General features: G+C 41.4%; 1 protein-coding gene across 3 annotated transcripts in view; it reads right to left on the reverse strand.

The window, feature by feature from the left end:
* FER (FER tyrosine kinase) overlaps window positions 1–14,440 on the reverse strand; it is a 162,839-nt gene that overhangs the window by 16,392 nt on the left and 132,007 nt on the right. For all 3 annotated transcript variants that reach the window (XM_035100139.2, XM_035100138.2, XM_060280166.1), the window contains one exon: window positions 3,863–4,017. In XM_035100139.2, the coding sequence (XP_034956030.2) occupies window positions 3,863–4,017 (155 nt within the window). The remainder of the gene's footprint in view (window positions 1–3,862; window positions 4,018–14,440) is intronic.

Below are 14,440 nucleotides of genomic sequence, written 5' to 3' on the forward strand. Positions count from 1 at the left end.
ATTTGTTGTTGACAAAGGACAGCTGGACATATAAAGGGCCCCATTACCTTCAGTAGCTTTGGGCCTCATCAAACCTAAATCCGGCCCTGTATGTAACAAGAGTAGTAGATGCAAGATTTTTCCACCAGGAGCACTTCAATCTCACCCATGGCTGCTCCAAGGGTAATGCACTTGTGCTGTTCATGGAACCAACTACATACACCTGGTTGTGTGATGTTTTGTTTGGCCTTTGGGGGGGGGGATTGGAAAAAGCAAGTTCACATGCCCTTGAAGATTCTTGATGCTGGGAACCTCATCTTCTCTTTCATAAATTGCAGGTACCTCACAGGTTGACGTATGATCACAACTAGGAATGGTCATCAGGTTTTGCACTCTTTCCAAATGAGGAGGGGGAATGGTTTTTCAGAATTTACAAGGCATAACTGGACCTGATTTTCTGCCAAAAAATGTTGGAGGGTATGCAATCTTTTCTGCTTTAGAGTTTTAAAATCTCCCTCGTCACCCCTGCCTCTATGTACTGAAGTTTTTTTTCCAGTGGCACACTATTTCCAGCTGCTAAATATTCAATATTTTAAAGATGAGGTATGTTGCTCATTACCAGCCTAAATGAAATACATATAAATGTTACTGACAGCTGGGGTTATGCTAACTGTTCTCACCTCAGAAAGTTCTGTTTGCATTTAAAACTAAATATCATTTCATGCTGTTTTAAATTAGGCTACCAGGTTGATAAAGAGCAATTATGGACATCCACTGTGCTGCTGGTAGTGTGATTATTCTTGTAAGTCTGCATATATTCTCCTTTTAGAGCTTGGCATCTAGTAATTTAACACCTTCTATTAAAAACATTTGGGGACACTAGTTATAAGTAATACATTTCTTAGGTAAGTATTAGTTATCTGGACTCAATTACCTTACTCAGCAAGGCCCCGAAAGCATGGCAATAATATACTCGTGTGATATGCATTAGTGACATAGAAAATTGAAAAAGCTATGCTAGAACCATGAGAATATAATGAACAAAGGTAGTTACACAATTGTTCTTGAGAAAACTAAGAATCACAAAGCTCTGTAGTTTGGACCAGGGATATAATATTGTTTAGAACATCTCAAAAATAACTCTCTGCGAGTATTTGGATCCATGCTATGAAATCCCTCAAAATGCAACAAGGTTTACATTGAGTACGGCTGCCAGCAAGTTCCTAAAGCAACCATCATCCCTCCCCTTTTCCTTTACCCCAAGGGCCCAATTCACTACCTTGGGGCAAGAGAAGGAGACAAGCAGGAGCACTGGGTACTCTGAAAGTGATGATGAGTGCTTCAGGTGCAGAGTCCCAGAAGGGGCAGAGACTACAACTCCCAGCATTCCAAGAGGATAGATGACTATTTGTTCAATTGTCACTGGGGAATAACTGTAGGATGATTAGAGGACTGCCTTCCCTGTGAAAATGGCTAATTATATTTTCCTGCTTGCGGGGGTGGGGGGTGGAATTTAAAATCCCAGTCCCATTCTTAGCAGGAATGTATGCCCTATTGGGGACCTGGAGCACTTGCTGTTGCTGAAGCTTATTTTGCCTGTGAGGTTGGTGGTGCTGGTGCCTTTGTGCACGATTAAACTACACACTTCCAAAGCACAATCTATTTCAGGTCGAAGTAAGGGACGTGCGTGTATCCCTAGATATAACTCAATACCATGGTTAACATTGAAATGCAAACAACTGTCTGACAGGTTCAAAGGGCACAGTTTTCTCAGAGAGAGACCAACATTTAACTTTGTTGTTTCTTAAAATCCAAACTCTTTCTCTCCAAAAAGAAATTTGAGTACTACAAGTTTAATGGAGAGCAACTAAATGGTACAAACTTGTTCCTATGCAGAGGAACACCCTAAAATAAACCATTATTTGGTAACTATTAATCAGTTCTTTATTACCCCATTCACAATAATAAAACACACATGCTGTTTCTTCTTTTCCTACTTATTAGAGTGCCCTATTCTTCCATTCTTACTTAGAGCACTTTGGCTTATTCCATTTTTGTGACCAACTGATCTCGTTATAGGCAATTTTCCTCTTTATAAATAGTGACTTTATTTATTTTGAAAAAACAACAACAGCAGGAAGGTCCATAAGAGTGCTGGGTAAATAACTCTAAAAGGGTTTTTTTTTGGGGGGGGGGGAATATTGGCTGCTTTCTTCTCCTATGACAATTCATGAGCTGCTAACACAAGTAGTAGGTTCCAGAATAAAAGTCTGAAAAATCCATTGCCAATTTTCTACGCATTTCTATTTACTTTTATTCTACATATGTTCTCATTTAGTTAAAGTTTATCTAATCAGGATAAATTACAAGGAAATCTATTAAAAACTCTAGCCACAAAGCCCAAGTGTAATGGCTATAAAGGTAAAGGGACCCCTGACCATTAGGTCCAGTCGCAGACGACTCTGGGGTTGTGGCGCTCATCTTGCTTTACTGGCCGAGGGAGCTGGCGTTTGTCCACAGACAGCTTCCGGGTCATGTGGCCAGCATGACTAAGCCGCTTCTGGCAAACCAGAGCAGTGCAAAGAAACGCTGTTTACCTTCCTGCTGGAGTGGTACCTATTTATCTGCTTGCACTTGATGTGCTTTCGGAATGCTAGGTTGGCAGTCGCGGGGATTCGAACTGCCGACCTTCTGATCGGCAAGCCCTAGGCTCTGTGGATTATACCACAGCGCCTTGCATTTAATCAGTTTATTTAAAGCATAAATATACCCTATTTTTCAGGTTATAATCTTCTAGAGCTGCTAATGTAAAAATGTTGATTTTTAAAAATGCAATATTATCACATAAAAACAGAACAGGAGCAGCAAAGATAAAAACTATACATGGTATCTACATCAAAGATTTGGACACACCCACCAAACATCTAGGGTCCAAACAAATATAAAGTACATCAGAGTCAGTGTCTGCTGAGACAGCCTGGGGATAGCATTATATAGTCAGGGAATAACAACTGAAAAGGCCCTATTGTGTTCCTAAACTGCCTCGCCTCCAAAGATAAACTACAGAAGGCCCTCGGAGGCAGATTATTGTAACCAAGGAGGCTTGTGTGGAAGCAGCTCGTATGGAAGTTTAAAATATGGTAATTATTAGAGATGTTTAATTATTTTGATAAACCATTCCCTTAAGGGAAAGAGGTGATATCTAAGTGCAGTGGAGTAGCGGTGTGTGCGTGTGTGTGTGTGCGCGCTAGGGGGCATAGCCCGGGGGCATTTTTTTGAGGGGGCACAACCAGGCAACCTCACGACAGGCTCCCTCATCGAGGGAAGCTGTTCCCAGGCCCAGCCTTTGGGAATGGGGTAGCAGCAGCTCCTTCTCCTTAGGGCTGCCCCTGGGTTGGCTGAGAGGGAGGGGAGGGTACAGGCACCAGTTGGCTGCAGCTCCACTCGTAAACCAAGTCTGACCTGGATGCTTCACCGCCCCTCTCCTCTGCTGGGCTCTGGTGCGTGACTGTACCCCCAGGTGTGCTCTGCCCCCCAGTGTGGTCCCCGCCCTGGGCAGCGACAGGAGACATGGTTGCTCAGCAGACATCTGCTGATGGCAAATGGGAGTTGCCTTTCCTCTCCTCTGCCAGGCCCCCAAAATCTGTTCTGGCAAGTTAGAGCACATTGGGGATGGATGTGGGGGGATGCAGGGAAGAGGACAGGAAAGGGAAGCCCTGTTGCATCTTCTAGTGTGATGCTGGATCTCAACCACAGTATATCTTTTTGAGAGAAAGGGAAATCTTAAAATATCTTCTTGCAAATATTTGTACATCTCATTTATATTTTCAGACATCACACAGCATATTTTGGACCAAAACTGTTAGCAACAGTATTCCCTTACCATAGTTTAAAGCCTCTGGAGCAGTCCATTTGATGGGAATCTGTTTTAATCCTGAAGATGAATATACTCCATCATCTTCTTGACGAGACATTCCAAAGTCGCTAATTTTCAGGACACTGTTTTCACCTACAAGGCAGTTCCTTGCAGCAAGGTCCCTGTGTGGAAAAAGATGCAGCCTTTATAAATACAATACAAAATGATAACATACTTTTATATTCAAAACCTAAATCTGCTTGAGCAAGAATGTTTCCTCCCATACATTCTGTTCTGGGGGAAACTTCATCCACCACAGGGAATGTAAGATTACAAAGCATAATGGCTCCTGGAAAATAAAATATTTTTACTGAAATAGTAAAATAAGTGCATGCAAGGCAACAGAGTACTGTGATCATGCTGCCCTTGAGGGTTATTATTTCCAGTAGACTGCAGGCCAGTAAATGAGATTTGATATCGGGAGATAGCATAGCTTGAAGTCAAAGTCTTGTTCTCGGAACTGCCAAGGGTAGAGAAGAGGCACGGGAATCATATATGATTTAGGCTCATACATGCTCCCCATGATACCAACTGATTGACAATGAGAAACAAACTCCAAAGCCCAACACATTCCCCCCTGCAATAGTCCTGATGTAGCTTCTGATTGAAAGATTGTGTCCTTAGGCTCTCCTTAAGACTTTACGGGTTTTGGTAAAGTTTATGGTAGCCTTAACCCCCCCCCCCAAAAAAAAGGCTAGAGCCATGGAAAGAACAAAAATTAACCATTTATCAGCAAATAGCTCACAAAGTATTTTAAATTTGTTTCAACAAATAATACTTGTCAGTTCAAGACCATTCAAAAATATACCAAGTTGAGTCTATATAAATTGATGGATTTCCTTCTCAGTCGTTTTACCCTCACAACAATTCTTAGGCTGAGAGATAGTGACTGGGTTAAAGGTAATCCAATGAGCTTCACAGCTACATGGAGAATTGAACTCAGACCTGCTGGTTTAACAGTAGGATGGAAACACAGGAAGAACACAACCCATATCTCCAAGTGAAACAAACAAACAAGAAAAGTCGCCTTGGCTCAATTCAATGGGCTCGCCTACTTGCAAGAGCAGGAAATCAATGGTTTCAATAACAATCACAATACTGATACCAAACTCAAGGTTACAATCCTGCACCTTGCTATTCACACATGAATTGCATTTCACCTTTTCCAGGAGCTCAAAGGACTTGTTTCTTCTTCCACTATAATAACAACCAGTGCTATTTTTCAAGAAAAGGAGGTGCTGGAACTCACCATGAATGCCTCTCTTGTTCTCTTATAATGGTAATGGCATCTACCTGAGAGGTGCCAGAACTGAGTTCCAGTGAGTTCCAGCTGAAAAAAGCCCTGATCACAACCCTGCTCTTTAGTGATAGAACATTGCACAAGGTTACCCAGCGAACTTCATGGCTGACTAGGGGTATAAAATTATTATTTTTTACTTTGATGTCTGTTTTCCTAGCTTATAAGATCTCTTTATGAATCAATTAGAGTGACAGATAAGAGGAAACTCTACACTCTGATGTATCTTATAGATGTACCGTAATTTTAGTGGCAGCATATAATATATACGTGTGTGAAATTTCTCTGTAAATTAATTACTATAATCTGCCATAAGTCTTAGGTCATCTCTATAAGCAGCATAGACATTTACCAAGGTCTGTTTTATTTTAGTTTTTCCTTGTGTGAGCACCCCTAGCCCCATGCCATACTTAACACTTCACATGTTCATGCAAATGACTGATAGCTGAATGTGTGACAGAGAAGAGAGAGAAAACAAACAGAACCTTGTGGCACTTAAAAAGGTAAAGGTAAAGGTACCCCTGACCGTTAGGTCCAGTCGTAGATGACTATGGGGTTGCGCGCTCATCTCGCTCTATAGGCCGAGGGAGCTGGCGTTTGTCCGCAGACAGCTTCCGGGTCATGTGGCCAGCATGACTAAGCTGCTTTTGGCGAACCAGAAACGCTGTTTACCTTCCCGCCGGAGCGGTATCTATTTATCTACTTGCACTTGATGTGCTTTTGAACTGCTTGGTGGGCAGGAGCTGGGACCGAAGAACAGGAGCTCACCAAGTCATGGGGATTCAAACCGCTGACCTTCGGCAAGGCCTAGGCTCAGTGATTTAGACCACAGCACCACCCGTGTCCCTTTGTGGCACTTAGCAGCACCATTATTTATTTAGTTAATTATTTCTAAAACGTGTATTCTGTCTTTCGGTGGCCAATTGGCATTCCCAGGGAGCCTTACAAAAGAGTAAGGAGAAACATACTGCAAAATAAATAAAACCTCACAAGATAAAAATCCAATCTAGTGAAAACTCACAACAGCTTAAAAGAATTAAAAACTTGTTCCTTGGATTTGTGGCCAGGTCTGCAGGAGAAGTATTTTTACACCAGAGCCTCACAAGCTCAAATCCTTTATCATTTCAAAGCTGCTCTCACAGTCTCAAATGCCTTTTGAGTACTGTGCTAGTGAAAAGTGAACTAAAATTTAAAAATGAAGGCAAAAAGGCTCAGTATAAAGCCATCCTGCAATAGCGAGTCTCTTTTCGGCCCACTCTTAAAGGTATTATAAAAGAGCTTATATTTCCATTTGTTTATGAGCACAGCTGTCCAGAGAAAAAATAATATTAAACTATTTTGAACACAGGCATTTAATGTAGAGAATTACAGTTATAGCATTAGTAGTCATTCCTGAGAAAAGGATTTATGAAGAGTTTGTCGTTTGCTTTTAGCACAGACAGATAATTTGCTAGCAGGCAGGTTGCTATGCATAAGTAATGAATTGTGTCTTTGAGGATTATTAAGATTTCTTTAAGGATTATTAAGATAATAAATTATACAGGCTTTTAAATGGAATGTTATTTATATGCAAGCTGGGTACAAGCCACAGACCTATTTCTGTTGTGCTTTCTTGGGTGTAAAACTGATGTTGTTCTACTGAAAGGCAATAAGAGTCATATTGGCACAAAATTACCATCACGGCAACAGATATGCACATTTTGAATAAATGAATTATTGAACATTAGAATGCAATACCGTGGTTACTATGGATTTGCAAATCACTCACTCAAAGGAAGACTTCTTGACAAACCCAACTAGAAAAAGCAGTCACAAGAATATGAAAATTGCAGTCTCTGTGCAAAGTCACCATGCATGCATGAGAATATCCATACTGAGTGGCTGCCCCTGACTGTATAACGTCATACAAGGGAGGATGGGCAGTAGAGAAGCTATACCATCCAAGGCAAGATCTCAAGCCCTGTCAGTGGCATTAACCTATTCGGGCAAAAGTAGGACATGCCAGGCAGTAATAGTAACTGGGCTGTGCATCTGCATGGATGTTCACGTTGCCTAGACTGGGACATATTGAGGCAGGAAGTATGTTTTTCCACGGTCTATTTCCACAGTTCCCAGGAAAGAGGGATTGGTTGAAACAACAACAACAACAACACTCTGAGAACTGTAGCTCTGTGAAGGGGATAGGGCTCTCTCAACAGCTCTCAGCACCTTTAACAAGCTACAGTTCCCAGAATTTCTGGGGAGATGCATAAGAGGGCTTTAAATGTCTGGTGTGGATGTGGCCCCAGTGTGGTGTGGTGTGGTGGTTAGAGTGCTGGACTAAGACTGGGGAGACATAGGTTCAAATCCCTGCTCAGCTATGCAGCTCTCTCACTCAGCTAACCTCACAGGGTTGTTGTGAGGTTAAAATCATAGAATTGTAGAGTTGAAAGAGTCCTGTTGGGTCATCCAGTCCAACCCCCTGCAACGTAGGAATCTTTCTGCCCAATGCGGGACTCGAACCCACGACCCTGAGATCAAGAGTCTCATGCTCTATGGACTGAGCTATGGGCGGGGGGGGGGGGGAACTGTGAATGTCACTTTGAGCTCCTTGGAGAAGACAGACTAAAAATGGAGCCAAATAAATCAAATGTTTTTTTAATGACCAATAGATAATGCAGTTAGACTAATAATGTCAGTAAAGTATTCAAAAATATATTCTTATACATTGGCAGATCTGTTAAGAATGAGGCAGTCGCTTGGGAGAATATATCCTAGCAGTTATTTTCAAGTTGTTTTGATGGATTTTTTATCACTCCCATTTCAATCTATAATGTGATTTTCTTTGTTTTTACACACAAACACACATGGTGTGATATCGCTGCTGACTTTACAATAAATTTATTCTGCCCTTATGATTGTTTCAATGTGCTGGATCGAAACATGAGACTATGTTATGAATAAAGACCTTTTTCCTATAATTCATTTATGTCTCAAAACAAAGGTCTGCAATTCAATTTCTTTTCTGTCTCAACGTATTTCTTTTCTGCAGTTTAAAAAACATGCCTTAGCTTTGTCCAATTTCAATAATTCAGCACTGTGTTTGATAAGATTTTATTTTTAGCTGTATTATATGAAGATCCAATCTCAGATATGGCATATTTCCTTCCCTGTGGTGATGCGAGCTGAGGACTTTGTTTACCTGGCAAGTTCATAACCAAACAGTCCTTGATTCTAAAGTCTTGAATACTCATTAGCACTTACTTCATGTTTAGGTTCATGATCCATGTCTGCTATTCATGAAATGTTGCTTCATATGCCAAACCGCTGATGATGCATACTGATCTGAGAAGACCACTTGATGAAGTACTCTTAGCAATAAGTTCATTATATAACTTTCTATGTGCAAAATAGGGTGGGTTTTTTTTTTAACACCCTTTTTGCGAAAGTCTCCAAACGATATTCAATCTGAGCAATCTTTTCTCTGTACAGCATTTCTGGTCAAACCAAGGGGAGCGATTAGAGGGGGTAACAGATGCAGGCTTCGCTATTGCACCACAGAAGTCTATTACTTGAGAGTAAGCTGTTATTACTACCTTAATAGAATGTGAGTTAGTAGGGGTTGCTCTCAAATGCAACATTTTGTCAGAGTCCAGGAATTTGGCAATCAGCCCTTCAAATTGCAGGGACCATCTAATCCAGGGGTAGGCAACCTAAGGCCCGGGGGCCCAATTGCCTTCTAAATCCGGCCCATGGATGGTCCGGGAATCAGCGTGTTTTTACATGAGTAGAATGTGTGCTATTATTTAAAATGCATCTCTAGGTTATTTGTGGGGCATAGGAATTTGTTCAAAACCCCCCCCCCAATATAGTCCGGTCCACCACATGGTCTGAGGGACGTTGGATCGGCCCACGGCTGAAAAAGGTTGCTGACCCCTGATCTAATCCTTTTTAGAATACTATGAGAAGCCTGATCTGAGTTACCAGGCTTCAAGGTCTTTTTTGCTGGGTCGCATTGTATAGTCAGAAGTAAGGGGGAGTGGTCACTTTCTGTACAGAGTCCAATAGAAAAGAAGTTAACATCAAAGTGTAGATTTAGAGAAAAGGATACAATAATCAACCACACTATGACCCCTTGACGAGATAAAAGTGACCTTATCGTCACCAGGAAAGTTATTCAGTCCGTTTATGGGCGATACAAAATTCCTAAATTTTAACCCTGCTCTGTTAGTTGATCTAGCCTTAGAGGAGCAGGGAACAGACAGTGGGGGTAGGTATTATATCTATTCCTTCAAAGCCCAATTGGGATACAGTATTTTGGTTGTTGGCCCCAATTCATGCATTTAAATCACCCCAAATAATAAATTGGGCACGTGGAATTTTTTTGGATACAGTGAACATAACATCTGACAACACGTCCCAATTAGCAGTTAGAATTTCATGGATTAAGTACTCTACTGCTAGAAGCTCCATACGATAAGAAATGAGATATTGAAATCATTACCACTTTTTTGATAGGCAAAAGTGGTGCCAGTTGGTGATATTCAATTATAATCTATTATACAACCCACTTTGTGGTTGTTCCTGTCCTACTTGGATAGACATTTTCAGAGGATGATGCTTGGGGGATATTCTTCAGCTCCTTGGAGTTCTTCAATGTTCTATATTGCCCCCTATGCTGTTTAAACATCTATTCTATATGAAACCACTGAGTGGGGTTATCCAGAGGTTTGGAGTACGTTGTCAGCAATATGCTGACGACACACAGCTCTGCTTGTCCTTTACATCTGCAGGTGTGGCAGTGGATATGGTGGACCATTGTCTTGCCTCGGTAATGGACTGGATGAGAGCCAACAAACTGAAACTTAATCCAGATAAAACTGAGGCACTGTTAGTGGGTGGTTTCCTAGACTGGATGGCTGGGAGGTTGTCTGCTCTTGATGGGGTTACACTTCATCTGAAGGATCAGGTGCACAGCTCAGGGATACTTCTGGATCCTTTGCAAAGACAGCAGTAGTTAGGCTATCCCTGTTCTGATAGGGGTGGAAGGCAGTCTGCACCACTCAGGTCACCTGAGCCTCAAGCGAAAGCAAAGCATTAGGCAAGATGGTTTGAGTTTATTATGCAGATTCTGGCCTGACTACATTGGCTGCCAATTAGTTTCCAGGTCCAATTCAAAATGCTGGAACAGCTTAGGACTGTAATGCCTCAGTGATCATCCTCTGAGGCCCCTCTTTGTGTGCCTCTTCCCTGAGAGGTCCAGGAGGGTGGCAACACAAAAATGGACCTGTTCTGCAGTGGCTCCCCACTTGTAGAATGCTCTCCCCAGGGAGCCTCGTCTAGCATCTTCCTTACATAACTATAGGCACCAGGCAAAAACATTCCTCTGCTCCAAAGCCTTTGGCTAATTAAGAAAGTTATGGACTTTTAAACTGTGTGGGAGGTTATTGTTTTTGCTTGTTGTTATGGTATGGGTTTTGTTTTGTTATTTAAAAAAATTGTAAATTGCCCTGTGATCTTCAGGTGAAGGGCAGCATAGAAATGTAATAAATCATCATCGTCATCATCTGGAGGGCACTACATCGTGTAAAGAGAGAGTAAAAACTCACCCTAAAATGCTTCTGTTGTCCCTATTCCTATGTACAAGACAGCCCTTTACATATTTTACTTATAGAATGTGACTATGCCAAGGTTCAAAATTTTGTGCTCAGTCTTTTGTTTTGTTCCCAAGTACACTGAAAAATCACTGGCATCTGTATAGAAAATCCAAACATTAGGTTAACACTGCTCACTGTTTTGATAAAAACTGAAAGGACAGTCTGTTCCAGGGACAAAACAAACAATCGTTTTGCCAATATAATCCCTTTGTTAGAGAAGGTCAGATATTCAGTTTAATATCAAGAGGCAAAAATGGCTACCAGCACTCACATTCTCAAAAAGTGAGAACAATGTGTTTTCATTCAAAGGTGATTTCCACCTAAGGTGAAGCATTTTTAGAGTCCCACTCTGAGTCTACTATACTGTGATAACACGGAAGTTTTAACATCTGCCAGAATGCAATTTGGAAAAGTATGAAGGTCAAATGAGTTTGATGAAAGCACCTATAAAGAGCTCACAGACTCAAAACAATCCTAACGGTAAGTTGGTCATTGTATCCTTTTTCCATCTCAACGATGTGTGATGACAGGGATAAAATAGCAAAGTTAGCTGTAATAGTTGGCTTGCTGCAGTTACAAAAGATTACTGCACATTGGGAGGCATCAGTAATCAGAGTAAGAGAAACCCTAACGAAAAAGGCCCTAAATTGCAAGAGTTTCAAATGTCCTCATGATTTTTTACCACAATGTTGGCAAAAAAATTATCTTTGAACACTTTTATTGCATCCTGATTAGGCTTGAGTTGGAGTGATGAGAATTTTCTTTTAAAAGGCTACTACAGATTTTAAAGAACAAATTCTACACCCAAGAGCGATAAAGTATTGTGCAGATGGTGGAAAAGTTAATGGATGCATTATAAAAATTAATCAATACCATGAAAGACTAAGTTCCAAATCACAATCAAAGTCCAGCCTCAGTTCAGAACATGAAAAGATAGGGATCAGGGTTACGCATGGATAGGTTAATCAAATAGATGCAGTATTGACAACTTAGGTAAAACATCTTACAGTATTTCACAGAAACAAATATTATAGCTGGGGTGGTTCTCTACCAAAACAAAACCAAAACCAAAAACCCTTGCAAATGCTTTGTAGGTAATGGTAATGGTACTACCTTATTCACAGTATAGACTGATATATCATTTTACCACTTAAACAGCTGCTTGAAGATGTTCCACATAAACCATTCCTCTTCTAAGAAGTTCAGAGCAGAGGAGATGCAAAGGTAAGCCATTCTGTGTACCTTAGGTTCAGCAGTGAAACTCCAGAATGCTCTTTGAGACCATTTTCCAGGCCAGCCTTCACCACCCCAGTGCTTTATAGCTGTTTTGGACTACAACTCCCAGCAGTATGGGGCTGTTAGAAGCTGTAGTTGAAAACATTGAAGCATGATTAAGGCTGTTCTAGGCTGTACAAATGAAGGGAAAACTCAAGGAAGGAAGAACAAACTATAGGAAATTCTGCATTAATGAAACTATTTGAATGTATAGCTTTGCTAAGATTAACCATACATGGAAAACATCTCTGGGTAGGAAAATTATGGAGTGAAAGGGAACTATATTATATAAGAGTCATAGAATTGTATAAGTTGGAAGAGGCTCCAAGGGTCATCACTGCAATGTAATCTCAGCTAAAGCACCCCTGGCAGATGGCCATATCCAACCTTTGCTTAAAAACCTCCCCATCTCCTTTGCCTCTCCCTCCCTCCGTCCCTCCCTCCCGCTTCCGATTCCTTCCCTTGATACCCTTGCTGTTTTCATGAGATGTGGGATACCTCCATCTTGCTGGCCCTGGAAGCAGTCCTCTCCTTCCCTGTTGGCTGTCCCTGGGCAGTCAGAGCAAGAGGCTGCCTGGGCTTGGCCCATCTCCTTCCCTGCTTGCTGGGGCCAGAATTCTGGAGCCCCCTCAGTGAGGCTATGCAGACTCCAAAGGAGGTGAGAGGGGGAGCCAGAAAGGAGCCCATCCTGGGAAAATGGCTCCTTGAGGAGATGGTGTGTAGAGGACACTAAATTCTTTCCTTCCTGGGAATGCCATGCACACCCCTCCAATGTTAGGCAATGGCCAGCAGCTTCCTCGGCAGGCACCCTGCCTTGCTTTGCCAGTGAGGGACGGTACTGGTATCCATACCCCCAGTCAGGTGTGTCCTCTCCCAGCTCCATCATAGCCAGGGTCCAAAACATTTGCATCCCTGACCCTCATCCCAATGTTAGTATCTTCCCCATATGCCCTCTACTTGTGGTGCCCAGGGTCCTGGGCTCTGATCCTGCCCCATGGTGGGTGGTGACCTGGCCTTTGGAGTGGACCCTAGGGTAGACCTCAGCACTGGAAATGTGAGATGCACTGGAAAAGATGTTGATTTATAGTGTCGCAAATGGGGAGACTATGTACAATACAATTTCAATTAGGGTATGCTGTACTGCAGCAAAGAAGAACAAAGGAAAATGTATTTTCTTAGAGCGTGCTATTTCTAAGTATGTATACTCATCACACTGCTAACAAACATTATTCCCATTTCATTTCCATTTTTCAGTTAGGGCAAAACATGCCTAATGTGCCATAGAACTTTGAAACATTAATTCCTTTGGTGTCCTGTTGACCCATTTTTTAAAAATGTTAGCTTATTAGGAACATTTGTCTGGAAGAGTCATAGTTATGCCAACATTTTGGCCAGAATTCTGAGTATGCTTTATATAGACTAAAACAGCCTTTGTTCTTTGAACGCAGAAAACACTGTTCAAGTCAATACGTTTGGGTAAGAACTCTTCACCCAGTCTGCAGCTCTATGCAAAGCATTCTTTCAATAGCTTGTCTTGATGTACTAATATAAATTAGTTAACTTTGATATTTATACACAAATGTGTTGGTTGCTGTTTTATAAAATATATCAAAGCAACCAGCTACTTGTAATTAATTCTTGTAGGTTAGGCTTAACTTGCCAATATACCGGTATATCCTACAACAAGATCTAAATGTGGCCTTCCACATCTGAACCCACAGATTCTTTTGCATATCAAAAATTACATTGGTCTCCTTAAGACAGAAGTGGTGGGATCCAGGCACTCGGGGGGGGGGGGTTGACTGGGTGGGTAGAAGACACATTTTCCTGATACCTCCTTCTCCTTGTACTCCACCAGCTGCTCCCAGAAAGCTAGAGGACCGTCCAGGGCAATAAAGCAACTATTCATGATAAGTTACCCCAAGGCCAGGGTAAAAAACAAATTACCATGGATATAAATTAAAATTTAAGAAAACTAAGAAAACATATGCAACACTGTTCATCAATTGGTCAATCTTCTTAGAAATGTAGCTTAATCTTCTTCATGGGAGACTGGCCCACTTCTGATCTCTTTCCATCGAAGTATAAACCTGCAAGGGAAATATGATCCCTAGCCTCACATACTTTCTAACCAGTGCAATTCCCTGAACAGCAACTGTAAATATTTGGGAATGAGTATGTTACTCTAGAGCAAACAAAATAACCATAGTCTAGACTTCATATCCAATATTTGCTATCCCACAACTTGGCTTACAGGACAAAGATTACAACATTCTTTTCACATCTTTCAACCACATTTCCTTGTTATTTTTTCCCCTCTAGCAAGACAGGCTGCTT

The sequence above is a fragment of the Zootoca vivipara genome, chromosome 11 (assembly GCF_963506605.1).
Source record: "Zootoca vivipara chromosome 11, rZooViv1.1, whole genome shotgun sequence".
Taxonomy (NCBI): domain Eukaryota; kingdom Metazoa; phylum Chordata; class Lepidosauria; order Squamata; family Lacertidae; genus Zootoca; species Zootoca vivipara.